Genomic DNA, 24,224 nt, shown 5'->3' on the forward strand with positions numbered 1-24,224 from the left:
GTTTTATCTGAATCTTAAACCTGCACTAACTGATGATAGTGTTCGACAGGAAGAGAATGAAGGAATAAGGCAGGAGAGCGTCGGCCTGATAATGAAAACATAACTCATAAGTTATTGTAGACCAGTGGTTCCCAACCTGTGGGCCGGGGTCCACTGGTGGGCCGTGAAGGTATTTTAAGTGGACCTACAAATCATTTTGTTGAAAAGTTGTTTTTGATTTTTTGATTTGATGGTTTTAAAACAAAATGACTTTTAAAGATTTTAAAACTGCTGAAAACTCCTTTCAGTGTTTCTCTCACTGGGGCGGCTGTGGCTCAGGAGGTTGAGCGGGTCGTCCACTTCTCAGCAGGTCGGCGGTTCGATCCCCACTCCTCCTGTCAAAGTGTCCATGAAGATACTGAAGCCCATATTGCGAGAACAACGTCTGATGTCTGCTCCATCAGCTCGTAATGAGTGAACGTTGTTAAGCACTTGGGGTCAACAAGACTAGAAAATTGCCACATAAGCAGTTTATTTACCATTTTTCACTGTGATAAGCCAAAGGTCACTTTGTGTGAAAGGTGTTTGTGGAGTTTGATCTAAACCAAAGACGGTTCACATGTGTTCATTTGAGGAAGTGAAAACTGAGGATCAGTTTCCCTCCGGAACAATGTGTCAAAAAGAAAGGGAAGAATAAAAGAGAAGTTTTTTGACAAATCTTCCAGCTAAGACGTTAACATCTGAGAAAAGTTATGAAATGTTGAACTGGGTCCAGAAGCCTGTTGGAAGTGATGACTGGACATTTTTATAGAGCTGGTTGAGTGATGGGCAGAGCGAAGGAGAAGAACTAAAATAAAGCAGAGAGCTTGTTGTTTCTGGAGAAGTGTTGTCAGAAAACGACCCGCTGGTTCTTCTTCTCTCCTCCTCGACGGTTTCTGCAGAGACTTTCACAAGTGAGGAAACGTTTCTCTTTTTCTGTCTTTGACTTGTTGTCAGTGTTTAAACAGGTGGATGCTTCAGCTCCGTACAGGCAGATTTAACAGACGTTTGGTTCCATCGTTTAATCCAAGCATTTTAATTATTTTACTGTTTATTATGAAGAATCAGCTTCATCAAGACAAAATAAGTGATCTCTAGATAAGAGAAAAACCTGTCTGTATCAGACAATACAGTTCAACAGCAACATAAACTACATCCTCCAAAACGACCAGAGTTCAATCAACAAGTCAACACAACTCAACATTACAACCTTCCTGAGGCAGGATTTAATGAAGACTGCTGGATTAGTTTTATCTGGGTGTTCCTAAGAAACTGAGTCTATATTTATACGTATCTACTGCTAATCATCATTCTGTCAGTTAGTTTTTAAAAGTTAACGTGTTAAACAGATGACTGTGTGAACAGCTGTAATGGGAACAAGAAGAACATGAACTTCACTTGGAACAATATTAACAATCATTTTTACAGTGCAGAGAACTCAGGTCAATATTATATATCACTCCAGTTATTTTAGGTTTATGTGTGCTTATTTAACCACATGTAGTGTAACTCAGTCCTGTAGGGTCCAGCTTTGTAAACATGTACCCCACCCCCAAGCCCCTCCCAAAACAGATGACAACATGGACGCTAATGTTAGCCTCACATGGCTGCTAACATGGCTACAGACATGCTTGGTTTATTTAAATATATTTATTATTTAAAGGACCGTTGTGAAGATCAGACCCTACAGATTAGCTCTTGGTGCTTTTACTTTGAAGAAACTGTGAATCCCTTTGTCAAGAGGATGTGGCAGTTGTCAGTTTTTGGTGGTTTTTAAACCACACCTCTGACCTCGAGTTAAGATAATTCTTAGTTTAGTGGCTGTTGAGGCAGACTGTCAGACTCCCTGTCGTCATCTTAAAGGAACAGACAGAGACATCGTCATCATGGCAGACTACCCTTATGAGAGGGAACATGACGGCAGTGCCCTCTGGATCAAAGGTATCTGTCTGTGAGCTTGACATGTGAACATTATTTTACTGTGACATCTCTTACACCAATGTTTGTTAAGTCTGTGTGATGAAGTGATGAACAGCCTCTCTACCTGTCTGTCAGGACCTCCTGCTCTCTCAGGTGTCTCCAGGTTTAGACGTTGGTTGTTTCCTGCTGTAACGGCTGTAGTCATCCTGGTTTTGATCATAGCACTTGGAGCTAGCAGTGAGTGCATACACACACATACATACATATACTTGCTTTTGTCAGACATATATGTGTATACACATTAAATACACACACACACTGTACTAATATACTGCCATACTAATTAAATGTATAAATAAAAAATAGCAGGTAAAGTTTGCAGGAAAAACAAAACAGACATGAAGACCTATGACCTGACTGCCCCCGACTAGCTGGCTTTTTATCTTATTTGTCAGTCACTTTTTACAATCTGATTTTATTTGACTATGATTTTATTTTTTGGTTTTAGGTTTTACAACTTACAGTAGATAGCTGTTACACACTTTGGTAAATGAGCCTGTGGTTACTGATGTTTGTGTCTGAGCAGACATGAAGACGTCAAATCGTCTCTGGTCTGTGGAGCACAGTGTTTCCAACCTGAGCAACGTCATCCAATCACTGAACGCCTCACTGCAGCAGGCTCAAGGTAACACACACACACACACACACACACACACAAGTGTCCTGATCAGATGTTATAGCCAGCAGTTTGAGCGATGGTTTATGGCTCATGTATGGAAGCCCATTTGTGCCAGTTCACGGTACTCACTTAACCCTATAATGCCAAATGCATCAAATTTGATACAAGCATTTCTGAGATCTATTGCATCACCTTATGGTAAAAACTTCACTCAAAACCCTCTTGTATCCAATCTGATACTTGTCTTCCAACCCCTGGTGGATACCTTTATCACTACAACAATTCAAACACAGCACATGGGACAATCCAAGTTGGCCACCTTCAGATAGTTCCCAACTCATGGGATCAAGGTAAAGAAAATTGTGATTTTTACGATTTTCCAGTGACATTTTCTTTGAAATTTTTAATAATATTCTAACATGAACACTTAATCTGTTGAAGCAAGTTATAATTACATAATATTTTGCATTTTAGTATGTAGTAAAATTGTGTATAAAATTTGGAAAAACCTATATGCACATAATTTTTTGTAATTCTTTTTCAAATTTTGTGAAAGGGCCAAATAAAGGTTCCAGATTCAAGAAATCAGAATTTTCTGTCCATTATTTCTGGGGTCAGGCATTACAGGGTTAATGGAGGACTCGACTAGGACTCCTCTTTAATAACTTGGGCTTGACTCAGACTTGAACACAGGGGACTTGAGATTCCATTCAGACTCAAGGTTTACTGACTTGACTACCACACTGGTAACAACAGCAACATGCTAACATGCTAAATACTTCAGTTTCTTGTCGTCTGTTCCAGAAACAGCTAAAGAAGTTCACCGACTGCAGTTTGCTGTGGAGAGCAACAAGAACCAGCTGACCTCAGGTCTGTCTCACTGCTGAACAGTGGTAGAAGTACCACTCAATGTACCCCTCATACCGATAATAACAATAACTACGGGTAACACTTTCTAATAGTGTCATTTTGTTACCAGTAAAACTGGTAACTGACTGGTTCATAAATGTTGATACAGAGAAAGAAAACTAATCACAAATCAACGGGGGAAAGGGAGAAACAATTGGACATCTTAGGGGACAGAAGAAATAAAGGGTACTCTTCCATAACTACTGGGTACTGACAGGGCAGAGGACTGACAACTGAAGTGTAACTAAAAAGCTATATACCACATGTTTACCTTGTGATTGAAATAATTAAAACAATAATGACTTGTTTCCCGCGTTAAACATATAAATTTAACCACCTACATCTGTATGTTATATTATTACAGGAATATATAATGTCAGTTTTTCCTAGCACAGGTGTGTTTGTTTTCTACTCCACTGTCCCTGTTATGAAGTGCTACAGCACTGAACCAACCTGCCTGATGACAACCCCTTTCTTCACTTGTCTTCATTTAAAATCATACAGTGAAACAGAAGATAATAAATCTTTGTAGAGCAGCTCTAACTGAGCTCCCCTCTTTAATGTTGTATTTTCTCAAACCAAAATAATGTTTGTTCATAAGTGAAACTACATTGCTGTTCCTATAGGTACCAGTATTTATAAAAAAAATATGTGGAATATCATGTATTTCTCCTTTCTTCTAAAATGTCCAGTTGTTTCTCTCTTCTTCCCCAGTCTCATTTTCTTCCACTGTAACTACATTTAAAGTACCAGCAAGAGCTACTACAACTAAATTATACTGCAAATGTCACACTGTGCTGTAAACTGTGACCTGTTGTGATGACAGTGTGTGTATGTACTGTATGTACTGTTTGTGTGTGTTTGTGTGTCAGTGTCGGAGGCGTTGAAGCAGCTGTCGGTGGTGGACTCTCTCAGCAAGAGCGTCGCTATGCTCAGATGTTCCCTCGAACACATCATCAACAACAGTACGTCCACGCCCACTAAGTCACATCATTAAAGTATATTTAAAGACAGATGGACACTCACACCTGTGTACCTGTCTGTGTACCTGTCTGTCTCTCAGGTTCAGTGGTGGACAGGTGTTGTCCTCTGGGTTGGAATCTGTTTGGCTCTGGCTGTTATTTCTTCAGCAGTTCATCTTTGTCCTGGAACCAGTCAAAAGACTGGTGTGAGAAACACGAGTCTCACCTGGTCATACTCAAGACTGATGAGGAGTGGGTAAGACAGCCTGTCTTTCTGTCTGTCTGGTTGTACAGACAGAAGAGTTAGACTGCAACCTGGTGAAGACCTGGTTTGTAGTGGAGCTAATTTTATAAAACAAGGTTTCATCTGCATAGAAATAGATATTATATTGTTGGGTTGAAAAAAGAAATTGATGAACGTCTCAAGTGTTGCCATGAATTTTTGCTCAAACATCCATGATTCCCAAAGGATAAAACTTCAGTGATGCTGCGACTTTTTCTGAAAATCTCATAAATGTACTTTGTCATGTTCCACTGCTGTTTCGCAGAAAACACGGCACTGTTATGTGACTGTCTCTGTCTGTCCAGGACTTTGTGACCCGTCATACAGTTCCTGATTTATTCTGGGTCGGTCTGAGTGATATGAGAACTGGGAAGTGGGAGTGGGTGAACCAGACTCCGTACACCATCGAGCGCAGGTACACCTTCTGTGTGACCATTTCAAATGTTGGTATTTAACCACTCATTATAACGACAAATAATTCCACTACATTTGGGTTTAATCATAGTAAACAATAGACTGTGGATGATGTGAGGGTTTGTATTTCTTTGTTTTTTAATTTTCTGTGATTATGTTTTACTGATTTTTCCTTTTTGTAAGAAAAAACATTCAAAGAAACGAAGTGAATGAAAAAGATAGTGCTCAGAGCTGTACATGCATTTATACAATACACAAATATATGACCAAACCTATGATACCAAAGAACAGCAGCAATTATTTTTCACAAATATATCTCAGATATTTCAGAATATTTCTTAGTGTGAGCACTATCTGCAGTTTGATAACATGATAACACAGGTACGATATGCAGCTTTATAACAGTGGTGTGTGTGTTGTGTGTGCGTTGTGTGTGTGTGTTGTGTGGTATCCAGGCGCTGGGTGCCCGGGCAGCCTGACAGCTGGACCGGTCATGGCCTCGGTCATGGCGACGAAGACTGTGCTCACCTGCACAGGAGTGGACGCCTCAACGACCTGCACTGCTCCACCCAGATGCGCTACATCTGCCAGAGACACAGCCAGCACAGCTGAACGGACCGCCCTGGCTCCGCCCACTCACTGCTCACCTCATATTATAACCTCAGCACCTCAAATTCACCTGAACAGCTCTGAGCATTGGTGTCTGGAGCTGCTGTCACAGACTCAGACGACCATGATAATCAATGATAATAAACAAGAATAATAAACAACAGTGATAATCAACAATAATAAACATGGTTGCCTTACCTCACTGGAAACTCATTCCTTTTTCTTTGACAAAGTTTTTTCTGATGTGAAAAAAGTGTCACATTCACCACACACACTCACACACTCACACACTCTCACACACAAACACACACACACACACACACACACACACACACACACACACACACACACACAGTGTTTTCCAGTTCAAAGTGTGCTCAGTGGCCAATGACCCTGGGCTCAGTGTTTGGACAGTCAGACTGTTTGTCAGGCTTCATCGTGAAGAAGAGGGAGACGCACCAGGTGAGGAGACATCGTCATGACGACTGAATACCATGACAACACTGAAGACGACAGCAACTCATTCTGGAGCAAAGGTACCTGTCTGTCCGTCCGTCTGTCTGTTCATGTGGCTGAAGTATGAGGAGACTGTGCAGTCACCCTCTGACCACCTGTCTGTCTCTCTACCTGTCTGTCTGTCAGAGCCTCGACCTGTCTATTTCTCAGGTGTCTCCAGGTTCAGACGTTGGTTGTTTCCTGCTCTGACGGCTACATTTATCCTGGTTCTGATCATAGCACTGGGAGCGAGCAGTGAGTGCGCACACACACACACACACACACACACACACACACACATTGTGTTACTTCCTGGGAAGTCTGGTCCTGTTTCCTGGTCCCTGTGGAAGGTGTCGGTCAGTCCACCACTTTGGTCCAGACTAAAAACCTCAGTAGCTCTTATTCTTGTTCCCCAGATGATGACTCAGACTGAATTTGATGATCCTTGTTAATTTGTCTAATACTTTGATTTATGCTCAAACCAACCACATTCCCATCAGCCTCAGCTGTGTTCACTGCTAATAAGCTAATGACAGCATGCTAACATGCAAACAAAGATAGTGAGCATGGTAAACAGAACACCTGCTAAACATCATGTTAGAGCGCTGGTGTTAGCATTTAGCACAAAGCAGCCACACAGACATAGCTAGCTAGCTGCTAGCATGTCTGTAGCTCTAGCATGCAGCGGTGCTTTCAGAGGAGACGTTACCACCACACATGCTGCAGGATAAACATCAGGCATGATGAGTAAACAGCAGTTCATGTTTCATGATCTGCAGTTCTGTGTTTTAACATCATGTGAACAGTGAGAGACAGTGGACCAATGGGAAAAGAGTGAAATATTGCTACTGAGGGTTAAGAACCAAACAAAGTTACTGTGCATGTAAAATAGCATGAACATGTGTATTTATGTGTCTGTGCAGACACAAAGACGTCAAATCGCTTGTGGTCTGTGGAGAAAAGTGTCTCCAACCTGACTGAATCAATGAGCTCTGCACAGCAGCTCACTAAAGGTAACACACCTGTCTTTGTTCTTTTAGTCAGTGGACGTGGTGTAACAGATGATGATGATGATGATGATGATGATGATGATGATGATGGACCTCCAGGTTCTTCTTCAAATCTTTTATCTGATTGATGCGTCACCTGCCGTTCCTCTGTCCCAGATGCAGCTAAAGACGTCCACCGGCTCAAGTTTGCTGTGGAGAACAACAAGGACCAGCTGACGTCAGGTGTAACAGATCAGAGCAACTCTCAACGTGCTGCTGCTACAGCTAATAATAATGACAATAACTGTATTACACTGACTGTGTGTGTTTGTTCAGTCTCAGAAGCACTGAAGCAGCTCTCGTCTCTGGACTCCATCAGCAGGGCGGTCGCTACACTCAAATGCTCCCTCGAACGCCTCATCAACAACGGTACAACCACACTGAACCGGCTCAGTCCAATCCTCACTCAAAAGTCTGAGTGTCATATTGGTCCTTACAAAGTGAAAGGAGACACAGATGTCTCTTTGATAGAATTGTAGACCCGTCTTAGACACCGTCTGTCTGCCTGTCTGTCTGTCTGTCTCTCAGGTTCAGCAGTGGATGGCTGCTGTCCTCTGGGTTGGGAACTTTCTGGTACCACCTGTTACTTGTTCAGCAGGACATCTTTGTCCTGGCATGAGGCCAGAGACTGGTGCAATGGACATGAATCTCACCTGGTCATACTCAACACTGACGAGGAGTGGGTGAGACAGTCTCTCTCTTTTCAGAGACGATAAGGTTTACATTTGTAAGGGAGGTCATTAAAGGTAAATTACGCCCTGGTCTGACATAAAACATGGTGTCATCTGCATAAAAAGACAGATTATTTTACAGCCTTGAAGAGAAACAGTGTTTATGTACAGAGGAAATAGCAGAGGACCACGTACTGATCCTTGTGGGACATCTTTACGAACATTTAGGGAAGTTGTCTCTGTCTCTGTCTCTCTGGTCCAGGACTTTGTGAACCATCACGCCACAGGAACCTTCTACTGGGTGGGTCTGACCGATGAGCGGACAGGGAAGTGGGAGTGGGTCAACCAGACGCCGTACGTTATGAACCGCAGGTGAGCTGTTACACTCTGCCATCAGCTGTTTTCTGAAGAAACAGTGGATGTTTGTTTTTGATTACTCTTTAACCCTCAGGGCACAGTCCGTCTGAAAAATACTGCGCTGTGTCTCATTGAGACTGTGCAGCAGGATGACGCTGTCAGGTGTTGTTGCCAAAGTTGAGCCTGCATGAACGTTTTTATTTGACACCTGTGAGTTTTTTCTTTCTGAGGTTACTGCTCCTGGCTGTGTGCCTACTTGTTTTGCAACATGGGTACAAATAACATGGGGACATTTTTGTAAAGTGGAGATATTTCTGGAAAATGAGGATCTTTTGGATTATTTGTATAAAGTTTTAAAATTATTACAACATGGACACATTTTTGTCTCACCAGGATATTTTGGAACAATTTGCCCCAATAAAAACCAACTTACAGGAAATGTCCTAAGAATGAAGAGTCGTACCAGCTTAAGCTAGTATCTTTATTATACCAAGAATGTGTTGATAGTAAAGATACCAATAATTAAAGGACTAATAAAATAGTGTCATGCAAACACACCTGTGCACCTTGTGTTTGTTTCATCTTTGTTTCTGTGGTTTCCAGGCGGTGGAAACCCGGGCAGCCTGACAGTTGGACTGGTCACGGTCTCGGTCAGGGAGACGAGGACTGTGCTCACCTTCACAGTGACGGACGCCTCAACGACCTGCACTGCTCCACCAGGCTGCGCTACATCTGCCAGAGACACAGCCAGCACAGCTGAACGGACCGCCCTGGCTCCGCCCACTCACTGCTCACCTCATATTATAACCTCAGCACCTCAAATTCACCTGAACAGCTCTGAGCATTGGTGTCTGGAGCTGCTGTCACAGACTCAGACGACCATGATAATCAACAATAAACAATAATAAACAACAATGATAAACATGGCCGCCTCAGTCAATGGAAACTCATTCCTGTTTCTTTGAAAATAAAGTTTTTTCTGATGTAAAAAAGTGTCACATTCATTCAAGAGCCGAAAAGCACCACCAGGAGAGGCAACCCAAGCAAATGTTTGGGGCCCCCATGGAGCAAAGGGGCCCCAGATGGCCCCACATTTGGCAATGACAACTATAAATCCCCTAAACTTCCCATAAAGCCCCATTACCCCCCTGAAGTGTGGCCCCTGACGATGTGTGCTGTAGTTAGCGTGTCCTGAGCTGACGTGTGACGACTGTGATTGACATGACTTCGTGATGAACGTTTGTTTGAACGTCTTCTGGACGGAGACCTTTTCCTTTTAAAATGAGAACATGTTATTGTGGACGCAGCCTAAGTGTGGGGGCCCTACACAGGAGGGATGGGCCCTTTTACTGGTCTGTGCCCTGGGGCCCATTTTCTCATAATGTGTCCACGCTGCTGGCCCTTGGACTTTATTCAGCGCTTCCATCTTAACTTTCAGTTACACTTTCCTTTGGTTCTCTATTAGCTGCCACTGCAGCTTCCTGTAGACCTTCATCGTGCGCTAACGACGAAGACCTTCCACACGAGGAATCAACCTTTACTCTGTTTCACTGGGAGTGGATTCAGAGGAGCACACTGAGCAACTGCAGCCTTTTCTAGTCGGTGGTGGATTTTAGACTGGACTAACAGGGTGAGATCAGCAGAGTTTCACCACACACACACACACTCACACACTCTCACACACACACACACACACACACAGTGTTTTCCAGTTCAAAGTGTGCTCAGTGGCCAATGACCCTGGGCTCAGTGTTTGGACAGTCAGACTGTTTGTCAGGCTTCATCGTGAAGAAGAGGGAGACGCACCAGGTGAGGAGACATCGTCATGACGACTGAATACCATGACAACACTGAAGACGACAGCAACTCATTCTGGAGCAAAGGTACCTGTCTGTCCGTCCGTCCGTCTGTTCATGTGGCTGAAGTATGAGGAGACTGTGCAGTCACCCTCTGACCACCTGTCTGTCTCTCTACCTGTCTGTCTGTCAGAGCCTCGACCTGTCTATTTCTCAGGTGTCTCCAGGTTCAGACGTTGGTTGTTTCCTGCTCTGACGGCTACATTTATCCTGGTTCTGATCATAGCACTGGGAGCGAGCAGTGAGTGCGCACACACACACACACACACACACACACACACACACACACACACACACACACACATTGTGTTACTTCCTGGGAAGTCTGGTCCTGTTTCCTGGTCCCTGTGGAAGGTGTCGGTCAGTCCACCACTTTGGTCCAGACTAAAAACCTCAGTAGCTCTTATTCTTGTTCCCCAGATGATGACTCAGACTGAATTTGATGATCCTTGTTAATTTGTCTAATACTTTGATTTATGCTCAAACCAACCACATTCCCATCAGCCTCAGCTGTGTTCACTGCTAATAAGCTAATGACAGCATGCTAACATGCAAACAAAGATAGTGAGCATGGTAAACAGAACACCTGCTAAACATCATGTTAGAGCGCTGGTGTTAGCATTTAGCACAAAGCAGCCACACAGACATAGCTAGCTAGCTGCTAGCATGTCTGTAGCTCTAGCATGCAGCGGTGCTTTCAGAGGAGACGTTACCACCACACATGCTGCAGGATAAACATCAGGCATGATGAGTAAACAGCAGTTCATGTTTCAAGATCTGCAGTTCTGTGTTTTAACATCATGTGAACAGTGAGAGACAGTGGACCAATGGGAAAAGAGTGAAATATTGCTACTGAGGGTTAAGAACCAAACAAAGTTACTGTGCATGTAAAATAGCATGAACATGTGTATTTATGTGTCTGTGCAGACACAAAGACGTCAAATCGCTTGTGGTCTGTGGAGAAAAGTGTCTCCAACCTGACTGAATCAATGAGCTCTGCACAGCAGCTCGCTAAAGGTAACACACCTGTCTTTGTTCTTTTAGTCAGTGGACGTGGTGTAACAGATGATGATGATGATGATGATGATGATGATGATGATGATGGACCTCCAGGTTCTTCTTCAAATCTTTTATCTGATTGATGCTTCACCTGCCGTTCCTCTGTCCCAGATGCAGCTAAAGACGTCCACCGGCTCAAGTTTGCTGTGGAGAACAACAAGGACCAGCTGACGTCAGGTGTAACAGATCAGAGCAACTCTCAACGTGCTGCTGCTACAGCTAATAATAATGACAATAACTGTATTACACTGACTGTGTGTGTTTGTTCAGTCTCAGAAGCACTGAAGCAGCTCTCGTCTCTGGACTCCATCAGCAGGGCGGTCGCTACACTCAAATGCTCCCTCGAACGCCTCATCAACAACGGTACAACCACACTGAACCGGCTCAGTCCAATCCTCACTCAAAAGTCTGAGTGTCATATTGGTCCTTACAAAGTGAAAGGAGACACAGATGTCTCTTTGATAGAATTGTAGACCCGTCTTAGACACCGTCTGTCTGCCTGTCTGTCTGTCTGTCTCTCAGGTTCAGCAGTGGATGGCTGCTGTCCTCTGGGTTGGGAACTTTCTGGTACCACCTGTTACTTGTTCAGCAGGACATCTTTGTCCTGGCATGAGGCCAGAGACTGGTGCAATGGACATGAATCTCACCTGGTCATACTCAACACTGACGAGGAGTGGGTGAGACAGTCTCTCTCTTTTCAGAGACGATAAGGTTTACATTTGTAAGGGAGGTCATTAAAGGTAAATTACGCCCTGGTCTGACATAAAACATGGTGTCATCTGCATAAAAAGACAGATTATTTTACAGCCTTGAAGAGAAACAGTGTTTATGTACAGAGGAAATAGCAGAGGACCACGTACTGATCCTTGTGGGACATCTTTACGAACATTTAGGGAAGTTGTCTCTGTCTCTGTCTCTCTGGTCCAGGACTTTGTGAACCATCACGCCACAGGAACCTTCTACTGGGTGGGTCTGACCGATGAGCGGACAGGGAAGTGGGAGTGGGTCAACCAGACGCCGTATGTTATGAACCGCAGGTGAGCTGTTACACTCTGCCATCGTAAAGTTTTTAAATTATTACAATGTGGACAAATCTTTGTCTCACCAGGATATTTTGGAACAATTCGCCCCAATAAAAACCAACTTACAGGAAATATCCTCAGAATGAAGATACCAAAAATGTGTTGATAGTAAAGATACCAATAATTAAAGGACTAATAAAATAGTGTCATGCAAACACACCTGTGCACCTTGTGTTTGTTTCATCTTTGTTTCTGTGGTTTCCAGGCGGTGGAAACCCGGGCAGCCTGACAGTTGGACTGGTCACGGTCTCGGTCAGGGAGACGAGGACTGCGCTCAACTTCACAGCGACGGACGCCTCAACGACCTGCACTGCTCCACCAGGCTGCGCTACATCTGCCAGAGACACAGCCAGCACAGCTAAAGGCCACCAGTGACGGTTGATATGTTCTGTGTAGTCAAGGGTCTGAGGATAGATGGTGTTGTACACTGTACAGACTGTCAACCCTCTCATGTAATCTCATGCTGATTCCAACCAACATGATTGTCTCTTACTAACAACTACTGCATGTGTGTGTGCATCAGAGCCTGATGTATCTTATTCCTCCGAGCCATTGAGCTGCACTGTGTCCAAAAACTATTAAAAAACCAGTGAACAGATTTTTTGCCTTTTTTTAAACATGAAACTGTTTATTTGTGAAGTGTTTTTAAAGATTTGCGTCTTCAGTAGGAACCAATGAGCTTGGAGCTGAGAGCCTCAGACAGAGGAGGGAAGTGTTGAGAGGCGGACCAACACATTGTCAACAATGAGAAAAATATAAAATAGTCTTCTAGTTTAAAAAGATTGTTGTCAGCTGAGTGATGCACAAACGTTAAAAAAAAAGTTAAAAACAGAAGTGGGACAACTGAATTTAACAGATTGTAAAAGTTGTAAAATACAAACTCTTCTCTCGACAATGCAAAATTCAAAATAAAGGCATGCAGAAAGTGCTGAACTGAAACTGTCAGTTCAAACCTGAAAAGAACAACTGACACAGACAGTACAACTACAGTGTAACAAGCTACAAATTCAACAAAAAATTAACACAGCACAGAAAGATTCACAGAGATACAACATGTAATGTTAGACACTGAAGGCTACACTACATGGACATTTTGGCACTAAATATAATTTAAAGACACATTTAGTTTTTCCTGTTTTAATTTTCAAAGTGAGGCTTTAAAAAAACAAACATGTCTGCCAATTTCTATTTAATCATACATTCTGTAAGGTTCAATACTTTAACTATTCAAAGCCTTCTTTTCATTACCAGGACTAAAATTCAGGTGAAAAAATGCTTAACTTTTTTACTTTTTGCTCTAAAATAATCTCATTAGTGAGGAGTGAGCCTATAAAACACTCAGCATCTTAACATTTTAATTGTAGAATGTAAATTCTACCATGCTGCCAAAACTCCCAAACTTCCCTCCAAAAAACATCTCAGACATGAACAACACATCACAGCAATAACAGCAGCAACTTTTAGAAGCTAATGTTGACGGACAATGTTGACACTGGACGGCATAAAGGTGTGAAAAAAAAACCCTGCTTCATCAGCTTTACTTTCAACTGGTCTAAATTTGAGCTGTTCAACATTTTATATTAAGTGTTCAGCTTCATTTTAGACCAAAACTCCACAATGTGAAGCTTCATATCACAGCCCACAAATTACAGTGTAAATATTTAATATGTACTGAAGAAATATGAAAAAAATTGTAGTAACAGTTTATGATATGATGTTATGACCAGACGTTGAAGACACAAAAGCTGCACTAACATCAGTTCTTTGTACATCAGCACAGTTTCACTCATTTTTCTTTAAAACAACAGTAACTAATAATTATCAAATACATGTTAAATAATACTGAGTGTAAAGTATGAATTATTTCTCTTAAGCACAACACTGTTAACATTCTTGTCTTCTTCTTCATTCATCGTACTTATGTATTTGACACTATCTATATACTAAACATATGTACTAATTTATGCACTAAATAATTATACTGTAATTTGACAATGAAAAATGTTACAAAAAACCAAAACAAATCCCAGCATCTGACAAAAACCCATCAAAAAGCTACAAATGCTGTTGTTTTTTAAATGCACTTAAATTATAGAGTTAAACTACAACCACAACTCCCAGAATAAACATGTAGTAAAGTGCATCAGTATGTGTCCTCATAAATTAAAATAATCAAATAATTAGAAATATTATAAATTATCAAGTATAAAAACTGTAAAAACTAAAAGTTATAAATAAATTTAAAAACTACAACTCCCATCAGGCATCTGTTTGTTGTCAGGTGGGCAGTGGAAATGCTCGGCTCAGGACAAGTTCAGTTGTGGGTCCGCCCAGGTGACACGCCTCCAGGACACACACCAGCCTCTGATTGGTCAGCTGGGCCGCCATGCCGATCAGGTCAGCTGAGAGAGACAAGAGAAGAGCGTGGCCTTCATCATCATCATCATCATCATTCTTTGTGTGTGGATGTCAGTGTTTGTCGATGAAAACTGATGTTTAAAATTCGATGACAAACAAATGAGACAAACAAAATGAAAAGTAACATTTGAAAACAACAGTGAAAAACATTTTCATCAATGAATAAACATAAATAATAAATATATAAATATACAATTTATGTGGCATAATGTTATTAAGAGCTGTGGATGTGAATGAAACCTTAACGTCAAGTCTTTCGTGTTGCGATCAGAAGGACCAAGTGAGTTCAAGATTAATGTCAATTAATGTCGATCAGCTGATCGGCATTGGAGAGAACAATTACCTGTGCTAATGCTAAGCTAGGTGGGCAATAGTGACTGAGAATCAGTTTCATTGCTTGAGGAGAATCAGTTTGTATCTGTCACAGTCAGTTGTTATGTAGCAACCTGGTAAACGAGTAAACATAAACTGACTGAAACTAACAAAAATCTAATTAACAATGTTGTCTGTGTGCTTGAGTGGGTTTTTATTGCTTTGTGAGTACATAGTGTTTCTGCGTTGTGAGGACACTTCTGCATTGTGAGGACATCTTTTGATTGTGAGCATATTTCTGCATTATGAGGACATTGGTGCATTGTGGGGACATCTGAGCATCATGAGGACATGGCAGGTCCTCACTACTCACTAGGGTCAAGGTTCAGACTTGGTTTTAAGGGTTACAGTTAGAATCTGGTTAACATCAGGGTTAGTGGCTATGAAATGGATGTGAGGGCTCTCACAGGTATAGAGAGACAACTGTGTGAAGTGTGTGTGTGTGTGTGTGTGGGTGTGTGTGTGATGACCTGGTGAAGGTGGAGGTTTGTGCGAAGAGAAGGCTCCATGTGATAAGATGGAGGTCCAGGTGTTGGCGTGAGGGAGGAGGGGAGGATGGGAGGAGGAAGAATGAGGGAGGAAGACGGCGTCGACCAAAACACCATCGGACAGAGCTGAAGCGAAACAGAGTTTTATTTAGATTAAAATATTATCGTGACTTCCAACACATTGGATAGTTATAATCCCCAGAGTTAAGAACATAACTTATGCGTGTGTGTGTGTGTGTGTGTGTGTACCTCTCAGTCTCAGTGTGTAGTAGTCTTCAAAGGCGAGGTCAAACCTCTCAGTTGTCACCCTTCCTCCAGTTGTCACGGCAACTGCCTGCTCCTCCCTGTGGGCGTGGTTATAACGCATCGGCAGTGTCTCCACAGCGACGGGCGGGAAGGCGGGGGAAAGGGGAGCAGTGATGAAGGACGAGTCATCATCATCATCACTGCTGTCCTCATCAGCGTTTGTGTTTTCCAGAAACTCCATGGAGGCTTCAAACAGAATTACTGCAGCAAGAGGGAGAAGATGTATTATTATTATTATTGTTACTCATAATTATTATTATTGTACACGACACATTATGGTTTAGAGCCATGTGACAAACCTTTTGACCATATTCATTTTTGATCACTTGTGAGACAGTGTTTATTTTTGATCACTTGTGAGGACCATGTTTATTTTTGATCACTTGTGAGGACCTCGTTTATTTTTGATCACTTGTGAGGACCATGTTTATTTTTGATCACTTGTGAGGACCTCGTTTATTTTTGATCACTTGTGAGGACCATGTTTATTTTTGATCACTTGTGAGGACCATGTTTATAGGACCATGTTTTATCTTTTTGACCTCTTGTACACGACAACATGATGATTCCACAAAAATGTGTCATTTTTGAGAAGAGTGTGAAGCTCAGTTACACACCTGTCTTGTTGTTTTGTTCTGGTTGTAATGTGACCCATGGATGTCTGAAGAAAGAGAAAACAATTTGTCATCTTCAGCTCTCATAACATTTAAAGGAGCAGTTCCACATTTAGTTCAGCAGCACCAGGAACTCTGATTGGTCAAACCCCACACAAGTTTTTCATCTTGTGTAACTTTATAATTTTAAGATCAGAAGGTTTTTGTGATCCAACCAAACATTTTTTATACCAACAAATCCCCTTCCTGCAGAGCACAGTCCAATATCTGCTTTAAGTGAATATTACTTGTTGGAAAGTGAGGCAGACGACAATAAAGAGACACGAGTCCTGGTGTCTTGCTCTTATACAGGAGGGCCTTTTACTGGGGGACTTTTACGTGCATGTGGGCCTGTTGTCTTATAATCTGTCCATGTTAAGTTTCTGGAAAGCAGCATGTAAACATGTCGCCTGATGCTCACCTCTTGTTTGGAGTTTCAGGCTGCAGCAGCTGCTTCCTCTTACACGACCTCCTCCTGAAACAATCACAGTATAAATCCAGAGTTTACACAGACTGAACTCCGACAGTGAAATTGTGGCGTTCATGTCTCACCCTGCTCTGTGGTCCAGACGTCGAGGAGTCAGCTGACTGATGGTTGAGGATGGAGAGGTTGGAGATAAAGACAAGGAGGAGGAGGGAGGAGGTCTGAGTTGACGAGGGGTGGAAGGGAGAGGGAGGAGAGAGGAGGAGGAGGAGAGGGATGGGGAGGGACACACGTCAGGGGAGGATTTGGAGAAACGAGGTGAGGATGAGGAGGAGGAGGAGGAGGGGGACAGAGATGCAGCTCGATCTGTCCAAAACAAACAGCGATCCTCCTGAAGGAGACATGAAGGTCAGAGAGGACAGGTGAGTCTCCCTGGATTTAACACCTGCATTTCCTCCTGTGGTTCAGCTGCGACGTTGTGAGTCGATTCACTGAGTCCGGACAGAGCAGAGTCTCCCTGTCGTTCTCTGACACACCCCACTGATCACAGCATTGATGATGATCGATCAGGGAGGGAACAGCCAATCAGAGGTTCAGATCGACCCCACATCTGCCGCATTGTATAAAATCTATATGTTTGTTTTTCTTCAAGAATTACAATTTTTAAAAGGTTCATTTCATTTGTGTGAAATCTTAAAATTTCCAGGAATGATGAACATGGAGATGAACAACAACTATAATTACGTATAAACATATAAATGCAATGAAAAGTCTGCTGTGAGATGTGTTTGTATGTATACATCACTGTGTATAGATACACGCTTCAGTATGAATTCAGCCTCTTCAACAAAAAAACTAAACAAATAACAAAATAACATGAAACAAAAAGTTACCTCTCCTCTGCGGCTGTATGTAACCATGGTAACCGTTGCCTGGATACAGAGGGTCCGTCGCTCCCGGTAAGAGAGACTCTCCACCTCCCTCTGAAGCTCCACCCCCCGCAGGAAACCTGGCTCACCTGTGAGCGCACGCACACACGCACACACACACACACACACACACACACTTAGAGTAAAGGTTCTTTGTTTTAATAAATGATAATAGATGTAAACACAGACAACTGACCTCTCCGGTCTTTCATGTACGTTTCCAAGGAGACCGGAGGAGGCGGGTACATGAAGAATCCTCCAATCAAAGCCCTGCTCAGCACCTGTTGGTCGTCCTGGCTCCTCAGCCACTGGAGGAAGTGCTTCACCGGCAGGAGCTTACGGTAACTCATCTCTGAGTGGTGGCCCAGTCCTACCCAATCAACCAATGAGGAGAGAGGACAGAGTTCAGTTGGCCAATGAATGAGAGGAAGAACTGATGAGGTAATGACAGAGACAACAATATTGTCTACAGTTGAGTAAAAGTCAATGTGGTTATCTCACTTTCTACCATCAGGGGGAGTGACAGAGACAGAACACTGTTAAATACACCTGTGTGCAGTGTTACCTGTGCAGTACACCTGTGTGTATGTTGTATTGGTCAGGTAGGAGCAGCCATGAGTTTCATCTGCTGCTCTGATCAACTTCAGTCTGGTACAAACAACGACAGACACTGGACAACAGACAGAGAGACGACGACTTTTATCACTGTAATGAAGTTCATGAGTTTTATTTTAAATGTGGACGACACAGTGTGATCATTAATTCAGAATCAATAACATTTATATATGTTTGAATTCAGAGACGCTGTGTGTGTGTGTGTGTGTGTGTGTGTGTGTGTGTGTGTGTGTGTCTCACGTGGGTGGAGCTTGCGGTGGGTTTCAGGCTGAGATGTGGAGAAGAGCTTCACCATGATTGGCTGAGTGCTGGTCCCGTCCTCCAATCGCAGCCAGCGATACTCCAAAAGCTCCGCCCCTCGACCATCTACCAAAGGAAACAAACACACACACTTACAGATTACATGTGTTTTTATGTAAATATGAAAAAAGCATCATAATATCAATACGGCTGCAACTAATTGATTTTTATCATTGATTAATCTGACAGTTACTTAATTGATTAATCTGCTGATGCACAAAACTCAGAAACATTGAAGTCCGTGATGTCACACGTCTCAAAAAATCAGCTGCTGATTAATTTTCTGTTGATCGACTAATAGATTTATCGATTAATCACTGCAGCTATAATTATCAATATATTGTGCTGGTAACCATGACAACCCTCACCCTTGCTCCTGATTCGCTCTGGTCGTCCTGAGAACGTCAGCAGGCCAATGACATCACACACGGCGGTGTGGGGACGCTCCAGGAGCTCCTTACTGATAAACAGAGAGTGTGTCTGTGGTGGGTGGTGTTACGGTCTTTGTGAGGACCAGGTTCCATTTCTTACAAAGTGAGGACATGTCTGCGTTGTGAGGACATTCTGGGAACTGTCAGGTTGTGACATGATGACGGGGAGAGGGCGGAGTCAGGGACAAGGGAAGGTGTGTGAGTGTGTGTGTGTGTGTGTACCTGTTGTAGAAGCTGTAGGTAGGTGCAGGTGGTAGATACTCAGGTGAAATAGAGGATTCTGGGAGAACAGATATCTGTGCAGCAGGATTTCTGCTGTTCACGCTAATCTCTGGACAGAACAACAGAAACAGACACAGAGTGATGAGTCTGTCCTCATTCGACTATCTTTGGTACATTCATGCAGAAGAGACATGTGGGGACTCAGCTCCACCTCAACTTTACTGTTTATTTTAGGGTTTAGACTCAATTTTAGACTGAGGGTCCTGAGCAGAAAGCTCAGGAGGATCAACAGAGGAGAGACCCCTCCTCCAGTCAAAGGAAAGTCCCCACAAGTCAGTGAGACAAGTTTGTGTGTACCAATCTCATCCGTCGCAGCCTGGTAATGCTGTTTGACTCGATAGCGTCTCAGGCTGATGATGTCACCAGGCTTCAGAAAGCGATACCAGCTGACGCACACACTGTTCCACAACACCACACACACACTTCCTGTCCGGTCACACACCTCCAACACCGCCTGCACAGAAACAAAGAGAGATGGAAATTTAATAAAGTTTGTTGTTCCACAGGGATCTGTCTCAGGTCCTCGTTTATTTACACCATGCAACCATGTGAAACACAAAATAAAATTATCTTTACATTAATTACTTTAATTATCTTTTGGTGTCAGTACAGGTTTGTATATGGATCTGAGTCCTATGAAGAGACTGAGGACACACATCAGTGAGTGTTAATCTACTGCAGAACTACAGTGTTTTCACTCTTATCACTTCCTGCAGCAGCTGTTTCAGGCCTCATTTTACAAACCTCAGTCCTGATGTAAACGTCACAGAGGCCTGGCTAATGACTGAAACTCTGACAAGGGCTTCATACTGACCTCACAGCATCTACTGTCCCTCAGTACTGTGGAGTACCTCACGGATCAGGACTTCCTCTAGTCTGTCTGAATAATACAGGGTCCTCTTGGACCCAGCAGAATCTGGGCTAGCTCATTTAGAAACTTAGATAATGGTTGAAAAGTCCACAAGTGACATCTGTTGGTTAAAACACGTCATCAACCTGAGGGCGAGGAGGTCAGGCAGCCGGTGAGCTCCTCGTCCTCAGCAACGCCGTCAGAAAAAGAACAGCCACAGCCGTCCCACCAAATCCCGGTGGGACGGGTCAAATAATCCATAAAGGTTTCACCGGCCGTGTCAACAACATGTTTTTATAACACGCTGCTTCATGTGTCTGTGAAATCAAGATCCACCAGTGGTGTCTGAGATGTCAACAATTTGTCCTGGTTGATCTTTAAAACTTTCTCCCTCTGAACGAAACCAAATAAGAGATAAACCTGCTGAAGTCATCAGAACTCAGTGACAATCTGCCGCCCTGCATTAGACCGGGAGACACCCCTGATTCCAGTCTGACATTCAGTCCACTCGTCTTTCTTACCGTCAGTGGCCAGTTTACCACGAGTTCAGTATATGTGTGTATTTACCGACCTTATAAGGACATTCACAGTTTCTGTCTGTTCTCCCGTAATACATCAGGTGTGATTTGTTGATGATGCGTATGATCAGCTGATGCTGGACGGCGCCCCTGGTAACGCCCCGGTGACCAGACAGGAACGAGTCACGCAGCTCGGACACAGTCACAGCAGGACGTCGCCCTGTCGACGCGTCACAATCAATCAAGTCTAATAGATTCGATTTCTAACTCACTTTACTTGTTTATTGTGCTAATTCAACATTTACTGTAAAAGTATAAAAGTCTAATTCTACTGTAAAATATGAGGATTCTTAAATATTAGTACAACTGATATTTTTAAAACTTCATTACACTATTTTAAAACTTAAACTTGATCAAAGTTCAAAATCAAACGATCTGTCTCCACCTTCCTCCTGCTCCTCGTCTTCTTCATCCTCCTCCTCTTCCTCAGTGGGTGGGGTCTCCCTCCACACCTCCCCGCTGTAGTCCACACTGTTCCACAGAGGCAGAAACACAGTCCTGCTGGCTCTCAGAGGAACCAAAGGACCTGCAGGATCAATCAACCAATAAACCAATCAGAATCATCAGGGTGTGGTTTAGAGCAGACTGAACGCTGTCTGTCAGGAGCTGATCACAGCTGATCACAGCTGCTGTTCATGGACACAGCTGACAAGCAGCTGACAAGCAGCTGGCAAACAGCTGGCAAACAGCTGGCAAACAGCTGACAGCCATGAATCCATGGCAACATGATGCTTCACAGCCAAAGTAGCTCAGCCATGTTTTGAACATGTTAATCCCACTGACTTGATTCTGTGTGGGGGCGGGGTTTATCTGAGTGATGATGAGGTAATCTCCTCTTACTCTACCTGCAGGTTCCGAGGATCCAAACCAGGGCAGAGAGTCCCAGTCCACATCAACCCTCCGGAGCCCGTCGCCTTCATCATCACCTGGAGCTCCACCTCTGACCTCCACACTCACCAGTCTGTAGCTACAGGAGCAGAAACTTTACCCCTGACACCTGATTACGACACTGTGTGCTAGATTCACCTGTCCTCACTCACCTGTCTGTCCCACTGCAGGCCCCAGGGCATGCTGGGAGGAGCTGAGCGGTCATGGCGGCCGTGAAGGTAGCGTTACGCAGCGTCGATCCAGGCTGCAGGACGTGCCTCTCCACCAGCCGGTTCAGACCAGGATCCAGAGTCACCTGAAGCCTGCAGTCCCCGTCAGTCAGTGTGACGTCATACAGGTCCTCACCTGGAGACACCAAACCAGTGAACCCCACAGGAACCAGTAAGACCAGCAGACTGAACTACATCAAAAGGTTGTAGTTCACGCTCTAAAGGAAACAAGCCTTTGTCTTGTGCCTCACCGCTGAGGACGGCCTGGGGGAAGTAGACTGAGGACCCCTGGTCTCTGCTGTAACGGTGCAGCTCCACCACATACAGGAAGTCCCTGCAGACTGCAGGAGGGGACGAGGACGCCTGCAAGACAAAGACCGGGGAAAACAGAAACAGGAAAACAGAAAATGATGAGTGAATGAATGAGATCATCTTCTACTGTTACACATGACGGATTAAACATCTTAAAACTGGTTTTAGACTAAACAAAGGCTGATGAGTTGTTTCAGAGCTGCCGACAGTGTCGAGTTAACAGTTACACAAACTGAGACTGAACAGTTAAAGGAGTAAAATATAGAGATTTAATAAATCCCAGAAAACATAATGGAGTTTGGTTGGTGTCAGATGTTTCCTCTGAAGAACTGTGTTGTGTTGTAGCATTAATGTTGGGATGAATCATTAAAAATACTGATCCGTGATGTCAAACGTGTTTCTCAGTTTCAATAATGAAACAAACTTCTATTGTCACTGAACGAACACTGATCAATCATCTGTCAAACAGCTCGGACAGGGAGCCGTAACTCACATTACGCCAAACTCCATTCAAATATCTGATCATTTAAGGTTGTCGTGGTCAGCGGTTAACAGTTCTATGTATCTATGTATCTATGAACCTATCTATAATTCATTTAGCGGCTCTTTATCTAAAATGTCCTGTTTTACGTAGCTCGTCCTGAAGCCACTGTTTACTGTTAAAGTCAGAGCCAGGTCACGGTTTAAATGTCCAGCCTCAGGAGGACGGACGTGTTAGCACAGCGACGTTAAAACGACAGATATTTGAACAGAGTCTGGTGGAGGTTTTACACACGCGCCAAATACAACGTCATTAAAATCGATAAAAAACCAATAACGATGATAAGAACATTAATGAGCGCGGGTTAATTAGACCTTGTTGGGACCGGGTCTGGACCGGGTCAGAGTTCTGTGGAAGACGCAGCCAGGAGCCGCCATGTTGGACAAGCCAGTCCATACAATAACAGTGCGGTGCATTGTGGGAGTATTTTTTAAGCCGTATTTAAACTAAGTAATATAAACTAAATGAGATTTTAATTGTGGTTAGCACATTAATCATAAAACAGAATTTTACAATGAATTTATTTTTCTTTTATTAGAATAATGTTGAGTAGGAACATAAAGGTTATTTATGTAAATATGTCAACAAAACTATTTATTAATTTATTTATTATTAATCTGACACTGAAACTAAACGACTGGACACAACAGACATGAATTATCTTCCAGTCGAGGTTAAAGCATCACACACACACACACACACACACACACACACACACACACTCTGAAAACAGCAAGATGTTTCCCATCAGACTGATCAATCAGCAGTATTGATTGATTGGCAGCACTGGACTCTGTCAGGAAACTTTTAAACGTCTAAATAAATTCTCTCAGACAGGAAATTAAACCAATGAAACAACTAATAAAGTTATTAACAAACCAACACACATTAACCTATTGGTCCAGTGGAATCAACAGGACACTGAGTCTTTAACACAGGTTCAAGAAACACTTCAAAGTAAAAGTAGTCAAACCACTGTGTAGAAAATACTTTATTCAGGTTAAAGTACATGAGTGTTGGCATCTAAATATTCTTGCAGTGCTCAAAGTTCAGGTTCTCATGATGCAGAATGGGCCATCTCAGAATAATAATATTACATCATTGTTTTATCATCATTGATGCATGAGTTAAATGCTGCAGCTGGTGAAGGTGCAGCTGACTGTAATGACTGTGTTACTGCTGAACACTGGAGCTCTTTACCTTTAAGGCCCGGGGCTGAAAAGGTGCAGGACCATGTAGAGTGACAGGCTCCGTCATGTGGTGTT

The 24,224-nt window shown here is 43.0% G+C and overlaps 4 protein-coding genes across 5 annotated transcripts; 3 read left to right on the top strand and 1 right to left on the bottom strand.

Annotated features, from left to right (window-relative positions):
- Positions 1-45: 45 nt before the first annotated feature.
- LOC139606900 (C-type lectin domain family 10 member A-like) lies at positions 46-5,996 on the top strand. Its single transcript, XM_071459334.1, has 9 exons — positions 46-932; positions 1,882-1,959; positions 2,074-2,175; positions 2,525-2,623; positions 3,422-3,487; positions 4,399-4,491; positions 4,590-4,744; positions 5,077-5,186; positions 5,641-5,996. The coding sequence occupies exons 2-9, from the start codon at positions 1,905-1,907 to the stop codon at positions 5,795-5,797; spliced, it is 837 nt and encodes a 278-aa protein (XP_071315435.1). The 5' UTR covers positions 46-932; positions 1,882-1,904; the 3' UTR covers positions 5,798-5,996.
- A 169-nt stretch (positions 5,997-6,165) lies between these two features.
- LOC139606899 (C-type lectin domain family 10 member A-like) lies at positions 6,166-9,358 on the top strand. Of its 2 annotated transcripts, XM_071459332.1 has the most exons (8): positions 6,166-6,330; positions 6,437-6,544; positions 7,213-7,302; positions 7,456-7,521; positions 7,615-7,707; positions 7,867-8,021; positions 8,272-8,381; positions 8,970-9,358. In XM_071459332.1, the coding sequence occupies exons 1-8, from the start codon at positions 6,273-6,275 to the stop codon at positions 9,124-9,126; spliced, it is 837 nt and encodes a 278-aa protein (XP_071315433.1). In that variant the 5' UTR covers positions 6,166-6,272; the 3' UTR covers positions 9,127-9,358. The 2 variants fall into 2 exon arrangements, with proteins under 2 accessions (XP_071315433.1, XP_071315434.1); XM_071459333.1 differs by lacking the exon at positions 7,213-7,302 and having other exon boundaries at positions 6,168-6,330.
- A 730-nt stretch (positions 9,359-10,088) lies between these two features.
- Positions 10,089-12,961, top strand: LOC139606898 (C-type lectin domain family 10 member A-like). The gene is made up of 8 exons (XM_071459331.1): positions 10,089-10,249; positions 10,356-10,463; positions 11,150-11,239; positions 11,393-11,458; positions 11,552-11,644; positions 11,804-11,958; positions 12,209-12,318; positions 12,569-12,961. Exons 1-8 carry the CDS (start codon positions 10,192-10,194, stop codon positions 12,723-12,725), a joined length of 837 nt encoding a protein of 278 aa, XP_071315432.1. The 5' UTR covers positions 10,089-10,191; the 3' UTR covers positions 12,726-12,961.
- A 584-nt stretch (positions 12,962-13,545) lies between these two features.
- On the bottom strand, positions 13,546-23,382 carry LOC139606880 (RPA-related protein RADX). The gene is made up of 19 exons (XM_071459282.1): positions 23,274-23,382; positions 22,358-22,469; positions 22,050-22,242; positions 21,855-21,976; positions 21,395-21,535; positions 21,003-21,169; positions 19,879-20,035; positions 19,522-19,630; positions 19,237-19,328; positions 18,809-18,934; positions 18,519-18,623; positions 18,150-18,323; positions 17,918-18,042; positions 17,153-17,415; positions 17,022-17,075; positions 16,565-16,608; positions 15,891-16,148; positions 15,624-15,767; positions 13,546-14,765 (listed from the first exon to the last, which is right to left on the bottom strand). Exons 1-19 carry the CDS (start codon positions 23,373-23,375, stop codon positions 14,641-14,643), a joined length of 2,613 nt encoding a protein of 870 aa, XP_071315383.1. The 5' UTR covers positions 23,376-23,382; the 3' UTR covers positions 13,546-14,640.
- Positions 23,383-24,224: the final 842 nt, after the last annotated feature.

The sequence above is a fragment of the Trachinotus anak genome, unplaced genomic scaffold (genome assembly GCF_046630095.1).
Source record: "Trachinotus anak isolate AG129_WGS33_773 ecotype Australia unplaced genomic scaffold, CSIRO_AGI_Tana_v1 ptg000023l, whole genome shotgun sequence".
NCBI classification, from domain to species: domain Eukaryota; kingdom Metazoa; phylum Chordata; class Actinopteri; order Carangiformes; family Carangidae; genus Trachinotus; species Trachinotus anak.